Here is a 25,553-nt window from a genome sequence, read left to right on the forward strand (position 1 = left end):
GAGGAATATACTTTCATCCAAATGACAGTTTTGACAACAAGGTGTATTGCTTGAAATAAAACATATGCACAATGGAAGTGACCCTATCTGAACTGACCCTGTCCTCACAGTCCCAATCTGCGTAGACTCTGTCCAGAATGATTCTATCATGAGTTAGCACTATGGTGCAAGGGTGCCTGCATTGCTGTGAGGCTGCCGGAAGTATGGCAGCATTATGAGAGAGCAAAATTGGATCATATCTTAGTAGATACGTCAAATGTCTACTCTTTTCCATGGACACATTTCAGAGCAGGTCGTTGGCATACTGTGTTGCCTGAAAGTTTAGTAAATCTGGTCTCAAGTGTCTGGTCAGTGCAGGTAGCTCAGAATGATTTTTATGGCATATCTCAATTGTCTTACTTGGTTAGAGGTCACACATACATCTCCGCACAAATGGCAGTCCTATCAGTGAATAGGGCAGTGGGCTGCTCACACCAATGAGCACAAGACAGGCAACCAATTTAAGGTGAGTCATGTCTAGGAATGGGGCACTTGTTGGCAGAAGCAACGCCACCATAATGGGGACGTTCACATGCACAATCCGGGTTATGTGAGGAAACCCCAGAAGAGTCACCAAGGAGATGGTTTTAAAATCTATCAAGTACGGAAATGCCATTTTTGGATGAAGATTGTGACCAATTATGGGACCAGGATGGTGTTTTCCATTGGTCATAGGAGGATACAACCTCCTCTGCTTTTATCAACACTACAACCTACATGCAAAGGATTTTTATCCCACTGACTAGGGGCCATTATCGGTTTCCCCCTCACATGACCACCATGCATTGAAAAGTGGTCTTGGGCAAGAAAATGGAGTGACTGTCTTCTGCCCTTAATGGGGCTGGTGAGCATAACTCTGACATGGGTTCCCCTCACAGACTTGCCGCTAGTTCCTTGATATCTATTGGCCAAGACAGCTGAGAAGGTGTCAGTGGAATCCCTGTGGTTTCGCTACCTACAAATTGGCTGTTAAAGGAAGTGCATCCACATAATTTAGAGAGCACACAGAATCCACAATTCTCTATGTGAGACCCAAAATGTTTTGGAAAGTTTATATTTATTTTTCTGTTTTTCCTGAATGAAAAACCCTGCCACTAATGGAGAAATGGAACGAAAGAGGTATTTTTGCGGGCTCCAATCTGAAAACATAAGAAATTAAGATAAACCTTAAAGCCTGGGATGCGGCTCAGCTTGCCAAGGTAGACACAGACTATTATCCTGACAGGTAAAAACCTAAATCTGAGAATTCTGTAAGGAGGCATCCAACAATGTAGATGAGGCTTGCACACTCATTATATCCAAGATCCACATCAAGTTCAATAGGGGGCCTTTCCAATAAGCCCCATACAATAAAAACAGAAATAGAGAAAATTGCAAATATGAGAGAGTAGGACAGTATTTATTTATTTCAGTTAAATCCACATGTACAATACATTCACCATAAAGCCTTCCAGCCACCTTACAACATACAGTTCCATATTTCCCATGTGCTCCACAGGCACACGCTTGTCACATGTACAATCCTTGGTCAGTATTTCTGTTTACTTCTCTCTCACACTAGTTTGCATCATTGTGTAATATGATTTTACCAAGTCAGCATGTGTTTTCTGACTCCTAAAATATTTTCCCTTGCACCACAGTCCAAATGAACTTGTGTATGAGCAGCGCTCTAACACATCGATTTTATTCAGTTTGCATTTCTCATCTTTCTTTCCCTTGAGTTCTCACACTGCACATCACTTTCATTAGTGCACAATGATGATAGTCTCTATGATGTGAAAGGGCTGAGCACATAATGTGCTCAGTTTTGAAAAAAAAAAACTGTATGCCTTTTTCTTGGTGGTTTGCTGGAACAGTACATTTCTATTCATGCTTTTGCCCCAGCTGTAAAATAGATCTCTTGTAAACACTTACCCTTTAATTGCAATGCTTGGGCATGAACAAAACAGATTCTTTCCAGTTCACCTGCATCAGACAATGGTGTTACTTTTTGAAGGGGCGTTATGGAATGCCAATAGGTACAGGGGGTAATCTTTTTGTGGTGCTCTGATCTGATACCAATGAGGTCACTAAGACTTTTCATGTTTATAATACAAACATTTCTGTAATTAATTAAAAGCATGGTAGATGTATTAGTTTTGTATGTTCTTATTGTTAGGACTAATTCTAACAGTCAAGTAGCTGATGTCACATGAGATGCCTTAAGTCAGTATTGTTTTTGGTAAAGTACACCTTGTATTTTTTAAGTTGTATTTTCACTGCCAGCATTATACATATATGGCCAATTCACAAATACATTTTTGGCGATCTATGCCAGGAATTCATAAACTGATTTCTGGAGGGCGTAAATTAAAACACTTCTGCGTATTTCTCACCATAAATGGGGAGACATCCGCAGTAGTAAATCCCATGGGCGGGATGGGAAATGGGTATATCCAAGGCATGGTTTTCATTGTATCTTTGTGAACACCCAACAGTGTGCGTTAGTGGGCTATTCATAAACTCAACTCTGATCCTTTCCCACCTTAGAATTAGTCATAAACTTACTCTGGCCAAGAACTGGAATGACTCCCCTACAAGAATGGGAAGGGGAATGAATCTCCACAAGATCTGTATGGGGAAATGCAGGAAGGGCTTTCTCCACAGGTAAACATATTTTCCCACTGAGAAAAAATAGATGTATGCCTGTACATTCAGCTGCCCTTCCAATGGTGCAGAATTGTAAAATATGTACAATTTCGCACAGGAGGAATATGCATTGTTAAAAATGTCCCATAACAAGTTTAATCCTATGCAAGCAACTGAAATGCTCTCCAGTAGTGCCCACTTTGTGAATGGCCAAAAAGACTAAGGGCCAGATGTAGCAAGTGTTTTGCATGGTGCAAACAGCGAATTTCGCTGTTTGCGCCATGCAAAACGCACATCGCAATGCTCATTCCGATTTTGCAAGTTGGTAACCTGGTTACCGACTCACAAAATGGGAATGTGACTCGCAAATAGGAGGGGGTGTTCCCCTTCCTATTTGCGATTCGCATCGCGATGTAGAATTGCTTTGTGACCGCGAACGCGGTCGCAAAGCAATTCGCAGTTAGCACCCATTTCAAATGGGTGCTAACCCATTCCCAAAAAGGAAGGGGTCCCCATGGGACCCCTTCTCCTTTGTGAATGGCTCTGAAAACATGGACCACTGCCTGCTCTGAAAAAATTAAACAAAAACGTTTCATTTTTTCGTGTGTATTGCAACTTGTTTTCCTTTAAGGAAAACAGGCTGCAATACCATTAAAAAACTGCTTTATTAAAAAGCAGTCACAGACATGGTGGTCTGCTGTCTCCAGCAGGCCACCATCCCTGTGAGTGCCGCGAATCGGAATGGGGTCGCAAATTGCGACCCACCTCATTAATATTAATGAGGTGGGTCTTTGCGACCCCCTTCCGATTCGCAGATGGTGTCAGGGACACCATCCTGCATCTGGGTTTGCGAATTGCAAATTGCGAGTCGCTCAGACTCGCAATTTGCAAGTCGCAAACTCGGACTTACCTACATCTGGCCCTAAAAGTAAGTAGAGTCGCAGAATAGTAATTTAGCAATTTATATTTTTTATGAATTGGGCCTATAGAATTAAGGAATACGAACTGTTACAGTTTTGTCATGGTTGGATGAGAGAACATGGGCAGAAAGAAACAATACAGTGAACAAAAACGTGTTAATTGCACAGGTTTTGCAACGGAAGACATGCAGGGATAATGGGCACAGTGCAAAAAAAGCCTCGCTTTTAAAGCAGTGAAGGAGTGAGCTATTTGTTGGTATAAAAGACGTTTAGTACAAAACCCTATAGAACTGTTCAAATCGAGCAAATACTATGCCGTTCAAAAACATACCAGAAAAACCGGTGGAATTTTAATTCAGCCTCAGCAGTTAACTTACAGTAAATATAAACATGCAACAAGTACAATCACATAATAAACCTCATAATAAACGAAATAGCGTGAACTAAAGCCTTCCAAGAACTGCATTTAAGTACAAGGTGAACTTGATTCCGTGCTGAATCATCACTGAGCATCTTCGTTTAATTGTTTTGGAATTTAAATTGAGGGTAGAAGAAAAGTGGCTTCTAAATACACATTTTAATGTAAGTATTTATTAAACAAAATATGGAACTAAAAAGTTTCACTCACATTTTTGTAGACCTGGCCACCTTGGGCCACGTTTACAGAAATGTCCACAAAATATGGACTTCTATCCACCGTCCGTGTATCTCAATTCTTGGTGCCTACTGTAACTCCTCTCCCACCTTGGTGTGAGGGGAACACACTCTCACGTCCAACCCTCCTTTTTCTAGCTTGCTCACGTCTTCCCAGCTTCCAGTTCATTTCCATTTCTTTATGACAAGTGATTGAACATGTTTTACATTACTCTAAGGACTAAGCATAGTTTTAGATACATCTTGCTGAATTTACACTTTATAGTGGTTGCATTTAAAGACTCGAAAAGTGGTTAAAATGTTACAAAATAACATTTTGTTGAGCAGTGGACTTTGAACGCCTGTCTATCAAACTAAACCATCACTATATTTCATGGGTTATTCTTACAATACTTACAGAACAATCGTGGTACAGATTGTTCTACTTTAATTCCACTGCCATAGGCAGATTGGCAACACATTTTAGCACACATAGGACAACAAGCACTGGCAAGGCCAATAGCTCTGGCATTTACTGCCATCCTTTGGGCTTTATCTGTCTTTGTTTAAGTTCGTTATGGTTTTTGCAAAACAATAGTTAAAAGCAAAAATGTTTTGTGGTATCAAAAAGCACACATTGACACAGTTGCTCTTAAGTGAATGACTGTGTGCGGATGTCCTCTTTGTGAAAGGGCAGATGTAGCCAATGCCTGAAGTGGGCTGAGCTGCTGCCCCATGCAGCAGGCTGTAGTGGGCGGATGAATAATCTGAATGAATGGAATAATCCTAAAAGCATTTATTTTCTAATTTACAAACAACTTTATAAATGGTTTATGTTTCTCTAGATATTAAAGATGAAATAAGCGAAACCCATCTAATTTTGTGCGGTATAAAAGTTTCATGTAAGAAAAATACTTACTACACCATCCTGCATTGAAATTCCTGTTAGGATCTGTTCCGATGCAGTTGCTGTTAGCATTTCTGGATCGAGTTTTCCTCCACATACGGTTCTACAATCAAATGTTGGATGTAGGAACATTAAAGTAGGATGTTGTCCTTTAACATGGCATTTGTTTACTGAAGTTTATCCATACTTACGTTAGTCCATGTGTAAGAATAACCATCCACATTCACAACAGGCAAGACGTAGAAATCCAGATTGTTAAGGAGGTTAGTCATCTGAGTATTAGTCCCATATGTGCTGACAGCCTTTATATCAAGAAAATATATTTGTTATTTTTCATTTAATTCAATAGGTTTTTAGCTTAGGTGAGAAGATAGTTGTATTGTTAAAAACGTGCAAGCATGTAAGAAGTGAATGGAAATATTCAACTCATCTTTAATTGTGTTGTAACATAACTTGAATAATACAAAACAAACTGGCTTTCAGCCTTAATACTAATACAAATTTAAATCTCCTATCAATAAAGATGCAATACTGCTGTCCTTAGGCAAGTAACTTTCGAACAGTCACTTATTGTATTCCTTTGTGATGCTCTTGCAAGATGCAGTATGAGCAGAAAGCAATTATATAGGAGAAGTTCAAAATTCCATGAATATTATAGGATCAGAACTGAGAGCCTCTGTGACTCTAATTCCCCTCCTGAAGGGATGTTTGTTATCTTTGCCACAAAGAGTGCTTAGGGAATATCTGGCAGAGGCAACACACATAGGGGCATATTTAAGAGCCCCGTGACTTTTTGTGACGCTCCCGTTTCCCAATGTACAAAATAACATCTACGAGGCCATGCAAAGCCACTTTGCATGGATTTGAATGGTTTCATAGACATGGAGTAATTGCTGCATTGCCTTATTCTGCGCTCGGGAGGTGTTCCATGGGTGTTGCAGTGGATATTGTCACACAACTCCCATGGATTTTGAAACTTGCCCAGAGTTAGAAAAACATGTAAACCTGGGGATGCACCAAAACCTTATACCGCTGGAGGTGAGGCGCAATGAGACAAAATAACTCTATTTCTTCTCATTTGTTTCCTCTTTCCATGCACATATAGAAAGAGGGAAACAATCCCAGGATTGTTTAAATGCAGTAAGGTGCCCCTTCCTGCACAAACCCAATCCTGCTGACAACACAGGCTCCCTTGTACCATGGTGCTAGGGTGCCTGCAGTGGTACTAAGCTGCTGAAATGGCACCCGGGAAGGAGGACAGGATTACACCCTATTCAATAAATACCTGCCCTTTCACTTTGGCATAGGCCATAGAATGCCCCTTTATGAGTTTGACCCTAAGACTGTATTTAGACTTTGGGTTTAATCCTGGAAAATGTGCAGTCTTGGAAGATATCTGATTATCTTGGTTATCTCTCAATACTTGCAGGATTTTCTTCAAAGAATTTCAACAGCTTGTCGACAAATTTCAGCTAGTTTTAGAATTGCCAAAGTCCCTGGAGGAAAATGTCTGAGCATTGGGGTTATGGTGCTACTGGTGATCCTGACGGGGCCCATCGTCAATTATATACCACTTGGAATTACATCCTTACAGCTTCAGATTCCACTGAACCTGGTCCAGTATGTATTTGGAGATCTGTAGCTGCAATTCAATATACATGTTACTTAGATTTATAATCTGAGTATTCCCTTGATAGAACTCAAGGGTTTGAGTGCAAGTTATCCATCAGTTGTATCCTTATTTACTCATATATAGCACATTCACTCGCATTTCTGGGGGAGGCTTTTTTCCTACCTCTGTGCATTCACAGCCTTTTTAATATGCACAATTCACATTTCTAATATCTTCCCCACATCTTTTGCTACGTAGGATATTTTATGCAGTTTTCTTACTACACCATTTTCACCCTGTTCATTCCAGTGTAACTTAGAAGTGCAAAGAAAATGCTCAGCCGATATTTGTGAATGAGAGGTGGGTGAAGCACTGAAAGCCTGAGCCAGGCCCGAGTCAGATGCCTGACACTGCATCAGTTTGAGGTTCTCTTGTTATGTTGCTATGTTAAAGTCATTTATAATGGGCTTAAACCATCCCAAAATAGGTATGTCGGCACAAATCACAACTCAAACAAAAGCGGTAATTGATAAGTTAGAATAGCACTGTCTTAAGTAGTTTGTGAAATTTGAAATGATCCATGCACAATCGAATGTGTTGAGGTACTCAGTTCCAATACAGAGGGGCAGGGTAGGAGAAAAACTTACAACCTGTTTAAGTTCTTTTGATTCATGCAACCACCAACAAGACTTTATCCCTGGATCTCAGAAGTCTAAGTGGATGATAGGGTGAAAACTTAGACGATAGGTAGCTGGGAAATTTGCCTATCAGGGAATTATGTGCTGGACAACAGATTTTTAAAATTATTCTTTTCTGCACTGGTAATCAATGTGATGACTGTAGAAGAGAAGAGGATGCAGCACCAGACGATAGGCTACAGGTAATGCAGGCAGCGGTGTTCTGCACCACTTGGAGTTTAGATAGCATTGTTTTGTTAGCTGAAGGTAGTAAGGCGTTGTCGACTAATGACCAACATTTGTATCAAGGTTTTCTGTGCTGAAAGTGGAATGAAGGTAAAAACTCTCCTCCGCATGTGCCAATAGTCGACGAGACTTGATCTTCCGTGGAGAGGGTTTGATCTAAACGCACACCCAGGCTCTTGACTACTTGTTTGGGGGTCAGAGCTGTGCCAAGTTCAGGGGGGCACTAGTTAGAAGCCCAATACTGTGTGGCCTGTCCACACAGCATAATTTCAGATTTGCCTGTGCTCTACTGGCAGTGCTCTGACATCCAGTTGGCTATTGCTTTCATCTCGGCTAAGAAACATACTGGGGCTTTGACTGCCTATTCATCAAAAGACATCCATGATCCTAAAATGAGCCAAGCTCTCATGTGCCTTCTGCCAGCCACCCATGCTCTGCAAAGGATAAACAAAAAGCATTGACCTTAGATGAAAAACAGGAGCTAGAAATAGATATCCATCTAGTGTGCTAAAATACGAATTTTAGCCACACATTGGGCCCACATGACAATTAACTTGCCTATGAGTTCTCTAATAGCATTTTCGTCAGGGCCGGGTGGTGGCAGAAATAATGTTTCTAACTTCATTTTTAAGAACTTTTAATTATTACCGATAAATGCAGTGATACAATCTGGTGTACTTCGATGAAAGGCTTTTGTGTCCTAAAAAATGCGTGTTTTTGAATTTTGTAGAGACTACTATATTTTTACATGATGTTTGTTGCATATTTCACATGCCAAACATTTTCATGGTCCGGATCATGAAGGGACTTTTAGAGCCAAGCCAGACCCCTGGTTCTGCTCTGGCTCAGCTCTCACTGCTAATGTACTGGCTTGTCTGCCTCTGTTGCGAATACTGCAAGACCACAAATATGCAGGAGTTCTCTGCATATATATTGCATATTGGACTGCCAACAGACACTTGCCTAGACACGCCCTCACTTTCCTCCAGGCAGAATAACACATCCGAATACAAATCTGTCTTGATGCATCCCTGTTAGTATTACAGACTGAGTTTCAGTGCCAAAATCACAAAGATTTCGCTGTGGGTAGATGTGACATACTCTTGTTGTCTCCAGACTTGTTCCAGAGTTGCAGGAGTAAGCCAGGGGTAGCTCATTACTGGCTTACTACTGTAGTTCAGGCATATGCCAAGCACACAGCAACAGTAAGTCACAGCAAAATCTATGTGAGTTGTTCTTCGTGTAATAATGATTCGTAAGGAAGCCATTTGGGTCACTTGTGAGGAACCAAATTCAATCTCAGATGTTCATGGGGACAAGTTCATGTGAATTACACCATGATGAATGAATTATTGAAAATGTCACTGAAACATGTATGGTGAATCAATATACATGTAAGCATATTGATGGCATTCGCTTAAAACGAGAAGAAATAAAGATATTTTACGTTTTCATACTTACAGTACCGATGACATTATAATATATTTACCTCTTTCACAAACCACTGACAGAAAGCAGGAGAAATCCATTCCCTGGCATGGAAGCCACAGTCAATAAAGATGGCTTTTTTGTTTGGAGCACTTTTTCCAACCTGTTAGGCAATAAATAAAAAATGTCAGGAGTTGTTCTAGGTATGGCCGTGACAACTCATCGGTAAGGCACAGGCGTGGGAGGTATTTAGACAGGCCTAACACCGGACTGCTAATTGTCGCTTGAATATTGTACTTGATGGAACATCCACACGCAAATCTCATAGGTTTGCTGCACAGTATGAATCACATTTCTCAGAATAGCTACTTGCTCTAACATTAAGGTAATAACAGGCAGCATTGAATGTAACTGGTGGTCATAACTGAAAAATGAACAGAACTGCTATTTCTGCTAACATCGAAATATCATTATTTTCTGGCAGCTATTGCAAAAATGCTGTGGATTCACTTTTTATGATGTCCTTAATTTTGTTACTGTTTGACTCGCACGCACTGAAAGATAAACAAGTGACTGTGTAAATAAATAATGCATTTGCGCATTATCTCTATATTAAATAATGGAAAGAAATGTGGGTGCAAAAGCTAGTTAGCAGACTGTGTGGTTTTGAACTGAACACACTTTACAGTAGCAGCTTTTCGTTTGGACTAACTTATAGGGAACCCTTAGATGTTATGTACAAAACACTAGTCAAATATATAACTTTCAACAAATTGCGGCCAGCGGCAATTTTAAGAACGTATTTATGTATTAACAGGTGAATTCATAAAATTCCTATTCGGAGTGGGTGGCAGTCAGATCTACCTCATAAACATTAAAGATTCCTGCCATAAGTTGCAACTTTCTGCAATTGGATGCTATGGCATGGATGGTGACCTGCTGGGGTCAGCAGACCACTACATTTGTGATTGCATTTGAATAACATATTTTTTTAAAGCAGCCCATTTTCTTTAAAAGAAATGGGGCTCCATTTAACAAATACTAACTTTTTTTTTTTTTTATCCACAAAGTAGAAGGGACCAGTTTCCTTTTTGCCAATGACCGAGCATTCCAACTCAGAGTTTGGTTAGGAAAAATTGCTACACCTCAAAGACTCATTATTTGGAAAGGACATCAACAATACGCCCCTTCCAAACTAACACCTCTTCCAAACAGCAGTTACTTATCTCAATTTGGCAAACCCAGCTATGATTCCAGTACTAAATCCAGTCTTAGTGGGTGTAAAGGTGTACCCCACCCAGAGCCTCAAGAAGGATTTTTTAATTTATTTTTAGCTATCCCAAGTGCCTCAACATTTCAATGCCCCCTGACTTAGGTGGGGTGAATATTCTTATTACACCCCGGTATCCTTCTCAGGGGTATTAGGCCTTTTTTTTAGCACACTAGCACTTCCAATGAAACAGGTGCATGCTTCTATGAGCTACCATGATCTGACATGTGGGCTACTTACACCTGAATGTAAAATTCAAACTGTGAAAGAGGGAGTTCTTGAAAGAGGGGGAGTTACTGGATGCAAGAGATCCATGGAGAGACCAGTAAACAGAAAGTGATTTTGCCTAGGATAGCCACCACAGTTTTTTATATCCGAGAAAATTCTAATGTAAATATTCTTAAAAATACCTTGAGAATGTAGATTGGGCGATTTTCATAGGATGTTCCAATTTGTGTACGGCTCACGAGAGATGGATTCTGAGAAGCAATACTCGCAGTCCAGGAAACGATCTGTGCAGAAATATTCAGATAGGGTACGGCATATTAAGGGCTCCGTGCATCCATACAAACGAAAAAGCACAATATAATACATCTGAATTACTCATCTTACCGCATTATAGTCATTGTACTTTTCATAACTGTGAGCAGCACGAATGTTACTATCACGCTCATTGTCCATTGCAGCTTGTAGGTCACCAATCAGTATTCTACAATAAAATTGGAAATATTTAAGATGAGAACTTCTAAAAATTGAGAAAAAATAACTTAGTGGGCTAACTAGGCAAGTGAAGCACGGTCTTATTGCTTTGTTATGTGAACAAAGAGAAAAAGCAATTCAATGATACACTGAGAAAAGAACAAGAAATCAAAGAACTGAAGCTAATCTTAACTCACACAAAAGCGAGACATACCTAAAAACATTGCAAAGCAATCATAAAAGAAAGTATAGTTTAATTTGCTTTTGTGTGCAAAAACATTGCGGTGTAATAAATAACACATTACTTTCAGACAGGATAGTATTCCATTTACATGACTCCTTCCTCATTCTCACCAATTTATTCCCTCCATTAGGCCCTCCTGACACCTTTAGCCCTTTGAGATGGCTTACAGCAGTTAATTCATCAAAAACCTAAATACATATCTTTCAGACTACGTATATATTGGAGGTCTAAGTGGATCTCTGTGAAAAAGTGCATATTTGGATGAATGTTTCAATGTGTGCGTGGGTGTGTGCATGTGTGCATGCACTACACAAACTCATTCATATTCCCATTGCCACTGTTTTTTTTCTAAGAACTTAGCAATATGTTTATCAACACGTTCTATCAATGTGAAATAAACTATTTCTATTCATTTCATTTCAATATTTATGACTTTTAATGTGTGTCATGTTTTCTGAACCCATTCAAAAATAAATGAAATTTGTAATTACTGCCACTGCAGTCACAGGACCGCTATCATAAAGGGGATAGAGCTTCTCTCAGAGAAAGGAGTAGTGTGGTTAGATAAAGATATTTAAAAGGAAAGGCAGGCAACCTTCCTTGGTGGCAAGTAAGCAGGTAATCGTTTAATTAAGAGGGTGTTATGAACAAAAAATACTCATTTAGTTGAATCTGTCAAGCTGTACGACACAGATGGAATATTGGGTTTTCACTGAGATTTTTTTTAAATTTCGGCAAGTAGTCTAGAAAACATTTAGGGGGTGATTCTAAGCTTGGCGGGCGTCGGTAGCCGCCCGCCAAGCGGGAACCGCCAGAAGACCGTACCGCGGTCAAAAGACCGCAGCGGTCATTCTGGGTTTCCCACTGGGCTGGCGGGCGACCGCCGAAAGTCCGCCCGCCAGCCCAGCGGGAAACACCCTTCCCACGAGGACGCCGGCTCAGAATGGAGCCGGCGGAGTGGGAAGGTGCGACGGGTGCAGTTGCACCCGTCGCGAATTTCAGTGTCTGCAAAGCAGACACTGAAATTCTTTGTGGGGCCCTCTTACGGGGGCCCTGCAGTGCCCATGCCATTGGCATGGGCACTGCAGGGGCCCCCAGGGGCCCCACGGCACCCCATACCGCCATCCTGTTCCTGGCGGGCGAACCGCCAGGAACAGGATGGCGGTATGCGGTGTCAGAATCCCCATGGCGGCGCAGCAAGCTGCGCCGCCATGGCGGATTCCCATGGGCAGCGGAAAGTCGGCGGTACGCCGCTTTACGCTTTACGCTTCTGCGGTCAGAATGCCCGGCGGTGCACCGCCAGCCTGTTGGCGGTGCTACCGCCAACCTCCGCCCTGGCGGTATTTACCGCCAGGGTCAGAATGACCCCCTTAGTTTTGCTCTTCTTTAAAGTCTTTGCAATATCTTAAATTCAGTTAAATACTATTGATACCTTTTAATATATATTAAACTAAGTGTTCAATTGCAACATGGATGTGTGCCAAGCAATGTAATCGTGTGTTACCAGCATGTCTTAATTAGGGCTGGGAGTAATTTACATATTTTTTTGTAGCGAAGGTATGCAGAAATACATCAAAATGACTTGATATTATGTGCGATAACAAGAGGAATATGTAACCCAGTATTTATCACTATTTTCTTAGTGCAAATGCAGCCTCGCATCCAAATTGGACTAGAGGTTGCACTTTGTGCAAAGGAAAATAGCGCTAAATGCACGAAACATGAACAGCAGCAGCCGCTCATGGTTGCTAAATTAATTGGTCCTGTGCTCCTTCAAGGGGATGTTTGCACCATAGTACACTTAATTACGTGAGCAGGTGTAATAGTGTAGTTTTCAGTAATTTCTTATCACAAGAAATTCAAATTTCACTGATGCCTCGTATATATTTATTAAAATAAGGGGTTATACTCTACTACTCCTTGATATTTCACCATCTTACAAGTTATGCCTACATTTGTTAGCTTTCTTCACTAGTGTTGATGGCATAGGACACCTCCAGGGCTTTGTTGATCTTAAGCAAGGTAATTACATGAGAGCAACAAACCACACACGGTGTACTAAAGATCTGTGATTCTTTACTATCTTAGGGACATGTCTGTCTTTGGCTGCTGAAGTCTGAAATCATGTTAATCAGCAGGGACAGAGTGGTTTAAGCCCGGGGAATGCATGATGGGTAGAAAGCCAGGAGGCAAACTTACTTTTTTTTACTGCACTTCAAGGTCAATGGTTTGTGTAATTTTGTTACATTGAATGAATCAACTATGGGTAGTCATCAGTTGCAGACGCAACACCAAGAACTGAAAATAAATATTGCAGAGGGAGCTTTGTTGACTTGCTATAGTTTGTCCCCTTTGCCCTTATCTTTACTTCGGAGCAGTAAAATATAACCTGTTGAGTAACTGCAGGGGAGGCAAAGTGGGAACCTTGTGGTGTTGTATGCCACCAAGTGGTTGTGTCGCTTCTGCTGCTCATGGCACTTTGGTGAACTGAAGTTTATGATTGGAGTCCGGTTTCATGATGCTTTTTCTAACAGTAGGTGTGTCTTTTTCAGAAACTTTGATTTCAATGACACCTGAATAGCCAGGCCTGACTTGCAAGGCATGAGTACTTGTGTAATTGTGCCTTACTCAAAGGTTTGATGTTATTTATTCACAGTCCATGTGGTAGGACGTTACCTCATCGAAAAAGCTCTGTTGATCACAATTTTTCACCTTTGTGAGAAAGACTTTGTCCTGGAAATGCTTGATTATGTCACACCGAAACCTAGAGCTAGACACAAATACTCATAAAATATCAGCAAGAATAACCCTTTAGAGGACTACCGATCCAGATTCAGACCTCACAGCAGCACTGTGACCCTCAAGATAGTTGACAGTGAGCTGCTGATTGCTGGCAAGAAGCACCCATACCTATTGATCTTACTTGACCTCCCTGTAACCTTCAAAACTGTCACCCACAAGGCACTAATTAACATGATTCAAACAAGTGTGGACTTCTCTGACCTCATATGATGGTTCCTTTCCTGCCTCCCCAACTACCACCCATTCACTCCGATGTGAACCTCATGATCTCAGAAACTGCAAAGTTTCCAAAGGTTCTAGCAAGTCCCTCATAATCTTCAATCTCTGCATCACATCCCTTGTAACCCCTTAGCAACAGCAGCATCAAGATCAATCAATTTGCCAATATCAAATAACTCTACCTTAAAATATCCATTCCTCATAACATGCATTGGCAAAACGTGTCTTGATCTAATTTCCAAAACAATGTCAATGCTTGCCTAATAGTGAACATGATTACCAAAGAAGTCCTTCAATTTGTCAGTGCTAAAACACGGACACAAATCTAAGAATGGTTCTCTACACAGAAATTGGATAATTTCATCTCCCAGGTGACAACAAATGCAAAATAACTTGATTTCACCCTTGATGTCAAGCTCTAGTTCAAGCAATACAGTTATAAGAATTGCAAGACAGCATGATGCCATCTCTCTCTCCTTATGAATGTAAAATTCCACCTCTCAAACCTACTTTAAAAAGCTATACACGCCTTATAATTTAGTGGATAGAATTTACTTGGTTGGGATGGTGACGAGCAGTTACTCTTCCATCCTGAGGGAGCTCTACCCTCCAAATTTAGGGTTGTCTGCAGGCCTTGCAGACAACTGTCTAAATGGACAGTGAGTGGAGCTGACTCCCATGGCCTGAGGAAGTGGATGGCTTGAGCTCTTGAGCTTCTTGGCACCCGTAATCCCCCAGTCACTTCAGGCTGCCATGCACGCTCCTCCTGACACAGAAGTGGTCTCTATGGGCATCTGAGTACCCTGGTAAGCCTCTGGTTGTGGTGTTAGGGGTGAGAATGGAGCATAATTGGGCATACGGACCCCTACGCTTAGATCCTTCCACAGCCCACAATCTAGTGGCCCAGTTTCATGTGTGGAGACAGCACTAATCTCCTGCTGCGGCTGCGGTACCTGGCTCAGCCTCCCTCCTGCCGTACTTTTGAGTAAGGGGCCACTGTCACATCGGCTCCTGAACTATGTTGCTTGGCCAAGGGGTCAAGCACTTTATGTGGGGGCCATGGTTGGGCCTTGATTGCACCCAAAATGGGGTCTCCGCTGTGATCCAGGCAGCAGGGATAATTCTATAGATGCCGGACAGTGCTTCCTTCCTTTGCTTCTGGGATGGAGCAGCATAGCAGACTGTGGTGCTTCTGGAGGGTGATAACTAGGGCCCATGCCTGCATCGAGGGCCCTTGGATGAACGGGTTCACGGAACTACTTTGGTGTTTTGCCCCGGGGTCTGCATTGCCTTGTGGATGGCCTACAATTGGGTATTGGCACTATTTATGGTGGCCGCCCTGCCTTAATCACAGGGGTCATGCTTTTGCCTTTGGATGCCATTTTTTGGTGCCTAGGAGGGCCTTGCACAGTGGACTGTTTTGCCACTGGAGGTACCTGGATGTGAGGGTGAGTGCCTGTCTGTGTAACAGGCAACCTTATTCACGATGGTCTGAGGGCCCTTGAACACTGGAGGTGGTATTGGTTTTGGCCCTTGGGGGGGGAGCTATGATTGTTACTTGAGGAGGGATACTGGGTTGGTTGTGTGATTCTGCCTGCCTCATTGTGGGAACCCCCACAAGGATGCTTTGCTTTGTGGGTTTATGGACTGGAGCCCCTGTGGCTGCTGCTGGTGAAATAGGCATAGTCCCTTGTGGGGGGCATACCGCTGTCCTGAGTCAATGCTTGTACCACTCCTTGTACTGGCTACTGGAGAGCCTAATAGTCTGGATTTTTACCCGGTGCCCCACATTTGTATTGCTCATGCTGTTGTCCTGCAAACCTCCTGATGACTTTGGACAAGGTCTTGGTGGGTGAAGATGCCTTCCTAGGCCTTTGTGTGGCAAATCATACATAGTGGTTCAGATGCTTTGAGGTTCCTTGTGCCTTCCTGGGACAATCATGGGGTGCACACAATGGTCCAAGGAGGAAGCAGCTGCCAGCACCCCCTAGAAGGGGATCAAACAGGACACTTCGTCACAGGATAAGGCATATATGGACAGCAAGTTTGAGGTGCTTTTGGCAGCCATTGATTTTTCTGGTGAGTGCTTGAAGGGCAAAATTGGCTTGCTGTCAGTGGAATTGGGCCTTATCCATGAAAACATGCAGAAAATGTAGAAATGTAGGAGAAGGTCCATTCACTGGAGAGCACGGTGCAGTCTCTGACACCCACATGTCCAGTCTGCGGAAAACCACATCACAACTCTCCAGACGCAGACATGGCACCTGGTGGCCCAGCTGGGTGACCAAGAGGGTTGCTGGAATAATATCTGTATTGTAGGATGCCCAAGAGGGTTGAGAGGGACTCCCTGCTGGCTTACATGGAGGATTGGCTATAGGAGGTAGAGGACCGGGAGGGCCTCTCCAAATTCTTTGATTTAGAACATGTACATAGAATGCCGGCACAGCAGCCTCACCTTGTAGTGCCACCACATCCAGTGCTGGCTCATCTTTTGCCTTTTCGTGATAGGGATCATCTCCTACAACAAGCATGTGCTCATGGCCCTTTGCTGGGGAAAAGCTTGCTGTAGCCTAACTTCACTCTCCAGGTTCAGACTCAAAGGGCATCGTTTGTTAGCAGTAAAGAGGAAACTGCATGACCTGGGATTGATTTATTCACATCTGTTCCCTGCCCGACTACGGGTTCAGGCTGAAGACAAAGCACATTTCTTTATTGACCCATCTCCAGCCTGGGTTTGGCCTGAACTCTACGATAAAGGTACAGCGCTCACCGAGATCCCTGTGTTGTGACGGACTCTTCACTCATGATGCTAGTGATCTGGGCAGGGGGAGTGTCCCGGCCTACGGCCTTTCAGATGATGTTTGGACAAACAATAGCGTTTGAGAACGTTGCGTCATTGAGGATCAGTGAACGATCTAAGTATGGGGACTCTGTTATTCAAGCTCAAGAACACTTTGATGGGAGTTATCTCGGGGCCTCTGGATGATGTTGCTTAATTCTGCTTGTCATAATAATGCTTTCTCATCATGTCTATTTTTCATTTGTAATTCATCCTACTGTTGTGTCAATGAGTGGCTTGATTAGGTGGCTCATTTATCCTCTGTGTACTCCAGATGTTCTTTATGACTGTCTGTTACCGCACTTCACATAATTTTGCCTTGATGTCCATTACTATATGTTCCTGCTGTTTTATCGGGGCGGGTTGTGCGGCTTCTTTCTCCTTGGTGTAATCCGGATATGAATGAGACTGGTGGGGAGACAGACAAGGTGAGCTTGCTATTCGCACCCCCTTGCATTTTTTTGCTTGCTAGTGTGCTGCTTCTTTTTCCTTTAGCTGGCACTCCCTTCTTTGGTAGTCTTCCTCTGTAATAGAACATGTTGTCCACTGGCCCCTATTTGGCTCTTTGATGAGCCTCTTGTGTTGGTGTGTTTGGACAGGATGGTTGTGTGTCTCAGTCCCAGGGGTTGGGTCTTTTTGCTTTTTATTATTATTTGTTTTTGGGTTCTTGCAGGCAGAATGTATGATGCAGAGGTATTTCTTTGCTTGATGTAATGTGAAGTGGATGGTGTCAGAGGTGCTTGTTTCTGAATGGGGTTCCTGTGACCCTCGACTTGTGGTTTAACCACATGACGGCACAGGTTAAGGTGATTATGTGAAATGTGCAAGGTCTTTCTTTCCCTTTCAAACATGAGAACATCCTAGCTTATTTGAAATGGAGGGGGGGTTCAAATTGCATTTTTGCAAGAGATTCATTTCATAGAATCTGACCAATCATTTGGCTTTCTCGTGCAGCACCCTTATTTGGATCAAACCTGGGGTCCCTTTTATGGTGCATAGGGTCCTTCGCGGACGGAGATGGTCCCTATGTACTAGTATTGGGTTCATTGGATGGCAGGGATGTGGCGTTATTGATTATTTATGAGCCGAATGTTGACCAGTTGGCTTTCCTGTCAGGTTTGCCCCCCCCCTTATCACTCATGGTGCCTTACTGGAGGATTGCTGGGGGGGACTTTAAATGCGTGGTAGACATCAGCTTGAATAGCAGTGCACCAGTGGCTAAACTGGCAGACTCTGTGCACATGTGGGTTGTCCAAAGGGATTTAGTTGATTGTTGGAGGACAGGCAACTGTGTGCTCATGTGTATTCCTACCATTAAGGTTTCATGAGCTTGAGGTCTGGTTTGACTGGGTTTACACCTATCGGATGCTGTATGGTAGGATGGTGGGAACCGAATACTTGGCGAAGACATACTTTTATCATTTCCCCTTTTATATACCTTTCAATGGTCCTCTGCTAGAACGACAGGCCGTACCTGGTGCCTAGACCCAGGGATGCTGGAGGATCGGGCTTTCTGAGTTTTACAGGGTGAGCATGTCACAAATTTCTGGCTTGGCAATGCAGGTTCAGCTTTGTCAGTGGGAGTTTCGTGGGACGCTATGAAGGTGGTAGCTAGGGGTTATTGTATATCTGTGGGTACAATCTGGACAGCATTCTGATATTCAGCATCATGGGATAGTGGTTAATGGTCTCCAGTGCGAGTTGTAGGGAACACCAGATGGGAGGGGCAGATTACTGGAGAAAAGGGCCACATTATGGTCGAATGCCTGTGGTGTTTTGACTAGAAGGCATATATGACCAGTGTCCACTGTGGTAGGAATAAGTTGGAGAGGATGCAGGCATGACTCCTACAGACTAAGAACCAGGGCCATACCATCCTCCAAGTGCATGACTCGTCAGGGCAGGATTTCTTCACTCAGAGTGAGATCAGTGAGGCGTTGTTTGACACTATAGTGGGTTGTACTCGGCAGTGCCCTTGTGTAGTTATGCAGGCATGCTGAGTTATATTGCACATTGTTCACCGATTTCCCTTGGTTCTGGGATGACGGGGCTGTTGGGGGCAGATATCATCGAAGAGGAAGTCCGGTGTGCAATTAAGGATATGTGAGTGGGCAGATGCCCAGCCTAGTTTGCCTCTCCATAGAATTCTATGCAGTATATTGTGCAGTCCTCATCTCCAAACTTGTGGCCCTCTGAGATGATTCTCGTCAACGGGGTCTGCTTCCTTTTGCTCTGCATGAGGCTGTTATTATATTATAAGAATGAATTGTATTTGTATAGCACTTACTACCCCTGACGAGGCATTTGCGGCGAGTAGCATACTACTTGGGTGCCAAATTAGTGGTCAGTCAACTAGTTATTGGGGTTAGTTTTGCATGCTCATTCCATGCATTCACGTCAGTTTCTTTGTGGTATTAGTCGACATAGATGTGATCATAAGAGGGGGGCTAGGTGAGACACAATTCTTAGCTAGAATTAATAGATATAGTTATGGTTTCCAATGGTTTCCAAAGAGCTTTAAGGCAGTTAAGCATGAGAATTTTAGAGTGACTTGTATACAGAAGAGGGAGACATAAGGTAGAAAGAAGCAGAGGCCGATTTAAAAAAAACATAAGTGATGGAAGGTCAATTTTTCATGCAGGATTTTAAGGGTTATAAAAGGCTGAAAATTTTTGCATGCAAATTGTGGATGTCAACATGAAACCATTTTCAAAGAAGCTTCTCATAGTAAAAAAGGAAACATAGAGTGACAAATTAGAGCCTCTTTTATATATCCAATACAGCATATGTAATACTATGCTATAAAGTATTGCTTTTTTATGCAAATTATACCCACCATAAACAATATGTGTTATAAAAAAAATTATGTAAACACCCCACCAACTGAAAAATATAACAAGGCAACTAATATAGACACATTGCAGTAACCACTAGCATATTCAGTGCCATGTTTGTCACCTATACAGTGTCTGGTTTGGAAGGTATTGTCCCCTTCATCTGCCCTATGAGCATCCCCACAGAATAGACACCATGTCCAGCATACTGGATGTGTCTAGGCTCACCTTCTCCTTCCAGCATCTAGCTTGCCTCATAGTGAAGCACACCCGGCCCTATTATGTCACTTCCAAAGAAAGATGGGGACCAGGTCTTTCTGGATTTGTATTGCCCACTCTCAATGCTTAATACAGACAAAAAAATCCTGAGTAAGGTATTGGCCGGCCCCTTGCCATCCTTTATGTGCTCTCTGGTTAATGTTTATCAGATGAGTTTTATCGCCACATGTAGCACTATGCCCAATATTTGCCAGCTGCTTCTCACTTTGGATTAGCATGGGAGATTGGTGCAGAAGGCATTATTCCTCTCAGTGGACATCAGAAAGGCCTTTTACTTGCTCCGGTAGGAGTTCTTATATGCCACCATGTTCAGCATGGGCTTTGGCATTGTCTTAGTTAGATGGACGAAGCTCCTATACACTCGCCCGCATGCTAGGATCCTCACTGGTTCTCTGAAATAGGATGCTTTTGCAGAGGAGTGGGGCACCAAAAGGACTGTCCCCTATCTCCCTTATTGTTTGCTCTGGCAATGGAGCTGTTCTCTCAAGCGGTTCTTCTAGCTCACCACTATTGTGGTTTGTGCCTCTCTGGTGAATGTGCAGATGATATGTTATTCTATTCCAGGGGAAGGACGATGATTTATAGGGGGAAGTGACGGTGCTGACAGAATGTGGCTGCCATTCTGGGCTCAAAGTGAAATGGAGTATATCCTAGATTTATACACTTTGGGAACAGGTTGCTGAGAACGTCCCTGTACTTGTGTCCCCAGCTTTGCAAGGGAGCAGTAAACTATCTGATATTTTGGGGTTCCCATCTATCGTTCACTGGATTTGTTATTCAATGGCAACTATGGCTGCACACTTTCTGGATCTTCGGCGGTCGGTGGCGTTTCAGACAATGTTACCACTATCCATGAGTGGCAGGGTTGCTGTATCCGAGATGGTTGTCCTGCCACATCTCCTCTATTTGTTTGCAGTTCTTTCAGGACCTCGATGGCAACCTGTGGTCTTATATTGGGGTGCACTGAGAAGCCACATGGCTCTCTGGAAGTTACACTTATGCAGCCCCTGATCAAGAATTGTATTACATAGCAGGGCAGTTACAATGGGTAGCTCACTGGTGGTCATGCCTGTGGGATGCTATGTTTACCCAGGAGAGTGGTTCCCAAACTGACCAGTTAGTGACAGGAATTTTGTTAAGTCCTTCCCCTCCCTCTAGTGTGCAGAATTTGAATGTGCTTATTAGAACTGCAAGGTTTGTATGGGCCAGGCCCCTTATGAGGGCACGTACTATGACTCTTTATTCACACCAACTCCCGCTGTTGTTGGCTTGACGCTGGGAGCGATGAGAGGGTTGGTCTTCTATCCACTGCTGGATGACAGCCGGGGTCACAGTGTTGGGTGATCTTTTCATAGGTGGTGATTTGTGTTTCTTCTTGACTCTTTGGGTGTTCTAGGACATCCCAGGTGGCAATTCTTGTTGCACAGCACACTGTTGCACGGGATTCACATGTGGTGGAGTTTAGGGCTGGTGAAGCCTCCGAAGCACGATTGTCTACGCCTTCTCTTTCTCATCACAAGTCAGACAAAGTTTGTCACTCTGCTGTGTAGGGCTCTCATGCAGAGGAACCGACTAGATCTTATGGAGCCCTGCATGTGTTGAGACATGGATATTGGGTCACTGCTGACTAATTGGACTTGGAGGAGGATTCTGGAGTGCACCTCGAAGGTGTCCTGAAATGCATGCTTCAATTGCATTCCATTTTATTATCTACATCAGGTCTACCTTACTCTTCAGCGCATTCAAGCCATATTCCCTGAGTGGTGCCCTCGATGTGCTGCTGAGAACGCTGGCTTTTTGCATTTGGTGTGGTCTTGCCTCTTCACAGGGAAGTCCCAGATGAGTGCAGAAGGTACTGATCCTGCCTGCATGGGGCGCCATCATGACGGTTTGACCTCGAGTGATCCACAAGGGTCATATTATCTTGGACGGCTCAGTCTCAGAGGTCCTTTTGCCTGCTGCTGCCTCATTGGTCATGGCATAGGCTAGGTACGCCTGTTGTTGAAGGAGTGTGGTTTCTGTGACAGTTGCAGCACAGAATGTCTGAGTAAACCTTAGCACGTCTGGGAATTAATGGGCGCCTCGATGACGGTGATGGTGGGTAGTATATTAGCTTTATGGAAGGGTTGGATCCTACAATGGGCTTATGTTCTTCTTCTTCGTGGTGATGGCTCCAGAACTGCCATCCATTCCACTTGTGAATGATATTGCCTCCACGTACACTGCCTGCCGATTTTGTTGTCTTATTTTTTTCTTTTTACTTGGTATGTTTTTGTTGCAATAGACAATTAATAAAAACATGTAAGTAACCTGAATCTGACTAGCCTAAACCAGAACATCAGATTGTTGTCATTGTTTGAATTTGTTATGTCCCCAAAGAAAATTATTTGTATATATTCTGGGGATCTTCTGAAGGGTGGGTGTTCATTTATAACATATTCGGGCCACTGTAGAAAGCAATAAAATGCAAATATCTTGCTAAGACTTCCTCTTAAACTACAATTGTTTGAATCCTGACACTTGCTTGCTACTGTTAAGAGTCATCAAAATAAAGATTAAAATTGTTAGCACAGTTTCTATGTCTACCCCAATTTTTTTCAGAGTTACTGCTGTTTACTGCAAAATGTGATTCCTTCAACAATTCCAGCCATATGGAAATGTTCACCTCGATGAAAGGATTGAGAATGTCGATGCTTTAGTGATATCTCTGTTCTATGTGTGCATGCAAAGCACTATTACACCACGAATATTAAGGAGACTTAAAATACATAGATTCTTATGATTAAACTGTTACAGAGTTATACTATCATTAGGAGTCCATCAATGCGCGTGGTAGTAATCTACTTCTTATAAGACTTTCAACTGCCTAAAAACCTTATTAACTTTCTTCGATATCAAAATAATGTAGAGCTGGCAGAAGTCGGTGATAAAGTAGAAATGTTACCTGCAACGTTTTCAAAAGTCACTAAAGTCTACAGTTTTAAACAATGGTTACATAGATCACTTACAACCTGAGCCATGTTACTGAAAACTGTACCATGTGGCAAAGTAGCCACTGTCTATATAGCAGCAAACAGGAAGCCGTGATTTCTAACTGCAGTAGCTGTAGGAACAGTTACAGAGAATCTAATAACATTTTGAAAGGAAAAAACGTGATTAAAATGAAATGTAAAGAAGAGCTTACTTGTATGTTATTCCACTTTCTGCAAGAATTCTCTCCACTCTGTAGGTTTTACGTGCTTCGACGTGGAAGTCCACATTAATTCCTGTTTTTATAAGTTCAACAGATTCTGGGTGCCAGAAGTCAACCTGTTCAGAAGGCCAAAAACACGATTAAAGAATAAAAATTATTATGATCAAATTACATGAATAATTTAAATTCTGTATGATAACCTATTAATCTATGATATGATCATATATAATTTAATGGTGTATGAATACTTCCATTGGATACTCGTAAGGCCTGAACACATCGAAGCAAGGAATAAAAGCCAATTAAAGGGAGCCATTAATACCCGATGATTATTACATGATTATTTAAGGTGGAGTCAAACAGATCAGCTACATGAAGGAGAAATACATTTTCCAGGCCTAGAAGTATTGGAATAATGACACATAAATTAACAAAGACCCATGGTCAACCAAATAGGCATTTTCAATTTAAAGAGTATTTTTGTTCTCTATGTTTTGTATTCATATAGAATGCTATACTGTATTATCGACACCAAAATGCATTTTAGGTCTCACCCACAAGCAGCTTTAGCGTAGGCTGTCAGCAAAAGACACATTTTATCCAATATACCGTAACATATACTGAAAGCGCAAAGCAGGTTATCCCACTTTAACCATTGTCTTGAGTTTGTTTTGTTTTACCCGGTAGCTTCAGGTATTCTCAATCACATTTTGGATCATTTCAGTTTGGCTCTTTACCCTCATGCTTCCTGTATCTCTCACTACACTTTCTATCCAGTGTTCTTACGTCGCAGTTTATAAGAGACTAGTTGTTGTCCCTCTTCCTCTGCCACTCTCTCTTAGAGCCTCGTTATGAGTTGAACACAGTTGTGTTAATACTGCTCTGGTCAACTATGTCTATTTCAGTGCATCTGGTTCCCTAATTATCAGGTTTGCAAACTCCAGACTCAAAATGACTTGCCTGTGGAACTGCATGAGCTGCATCCAGTTGTTGTGGCCGGGGGAGCAGAAGAAACTCCCCCTAGCTGAAGTAAAAAAGAACCTGCCTTACCGCAGTCCCCATGCCCTTAAATACCCCCCAGAGGCAGAATAAAAAGCTCCCATAATATTTATCTATTGTTTCAGATGGTAAATACTTGCAAATTTGTGAATTGTGAATGTGGGGCAATTATTACCCTGGAAGTGGGAAAACATGTGAAATTATGCTTGGTATCCTGGGGGTGATGGCTAATGTCCATTCCTGAGGAGTTAACTTGTAATTTGTGTTATCTCTCAAGGAGATAATGCCTGGTATTAATGAATCGGACCCCGTCGTCAACCTTCCAGGATAACAGGAAACATGTGATGCCTTAGCAATGCTCTGCCATATTTTCCCACTCTCTCTGTTTCTTCTGATTCCCAAGCCCTGATCGTTTTATGGAGTGCTCCCCACCCCCGCATCTCTCAGTAGTCTCTCATAGGATCTCCAAGTCATTACAATATGAGGGGGTCTCGCCTCCCGACAATCATCTTAACACACTAGTACTTTTTTATTTCAACCGAATAAAGGCCCCACCCACCTCCACGTCTGCTTGTTTCCCTGTCTGAAGACAGGTACGAGAAAGCTCTAGTGTACTGTAAGATTTACCGGTGCTTACAGTCCTTATTTTATGAGTATGCTCTGCATTTCTGACATTTCTATTAATTACTGATGCAGTTCAGCCACGTTTACGCTATGTTTCCCATATCACGAGGCGTATGGCAAGGCACATTGTTTTTTCTGCACCGCCCATGGCTGTGCCCCCCATACATGTGCTTGGCTGGGATGGGGAGCATTGTCTGTAGTCCGCGGGTGGACCATCCGAGTGCTGAGGGCCTGTTTGCAGGAGAAGCCAATCTGATTTTAAGTATTCTTTGTATTCATTGTATGAGACTTGGTTTCTTATTAACAGGTATAAATGGGATGTGGTGCCTTTAGCATGGCAGACTTCCCGCTTGGTTTGTCGGCAGTTAATTTCTGAGGTTGCTTTCGATGGAGCCTGTTGATGTCTCTGCCACTGCGCCCAGTAAAGCTGCTTTTAAAAGGAAGCATGTACAGGAGATTGA

General features: G+C 42.6%; 1 protein-coding gene across 1 annotated transcript in view; it reads right to left on the reverse strand.

The window, feature by feature from the left end:
- The window catches only part of LOC138265570 (carboxypeptidase B-like), a 62,308-nt gene that overhangs the window by 22,890 nt on the left and 13,865 nt on the right, over positions 1–25,553 (reverse strand). The window contains exons 3-8 of the mRNA XM_069213394.1: positions 23,461–23,585; positions 10,973–11,069; positions 10,771–10,872; positions 9,152–9,253; positions 5,319–5,429; positions 5,140–5,230 (exon numbers count right to left, since the gene is read on the reverse strand). Of these exons, the coding sequence (XP_069069495.1) occupies positions 5,140–5,230; positions 5,319–5,429; positions 9,152–9,253; positions 10,771–10,872; positions 10,973–11,069; positions 23,461–23,585 (628 nt within the window). The remainder of the gene's footprint in view (positions 1–5,139; positions 5,231–5,318; positions 5,430–9,151; positions 9,254–10,770; positions 10,873–10,972; positions 11,070–23,460; positions 23,586–25,553) is intronic.

The sequence above is a fragment of the Pleurodeles waltl genome, chromosome 11 (assembly GCF_031143425.1).
Source record: "Pleurodeles waltl isolate 20211129_DDA chromosome 11, aPleWal1.hap1.20221129, whole genome shotgun sequence".
NCBI classification, from domain to species: domain Eukaryota; kingdom Metazoa; phylum Chordata; class Amphibia; order Caudata; family Salamandridae; genus Pleurodeles; species Pleurodeles waltl.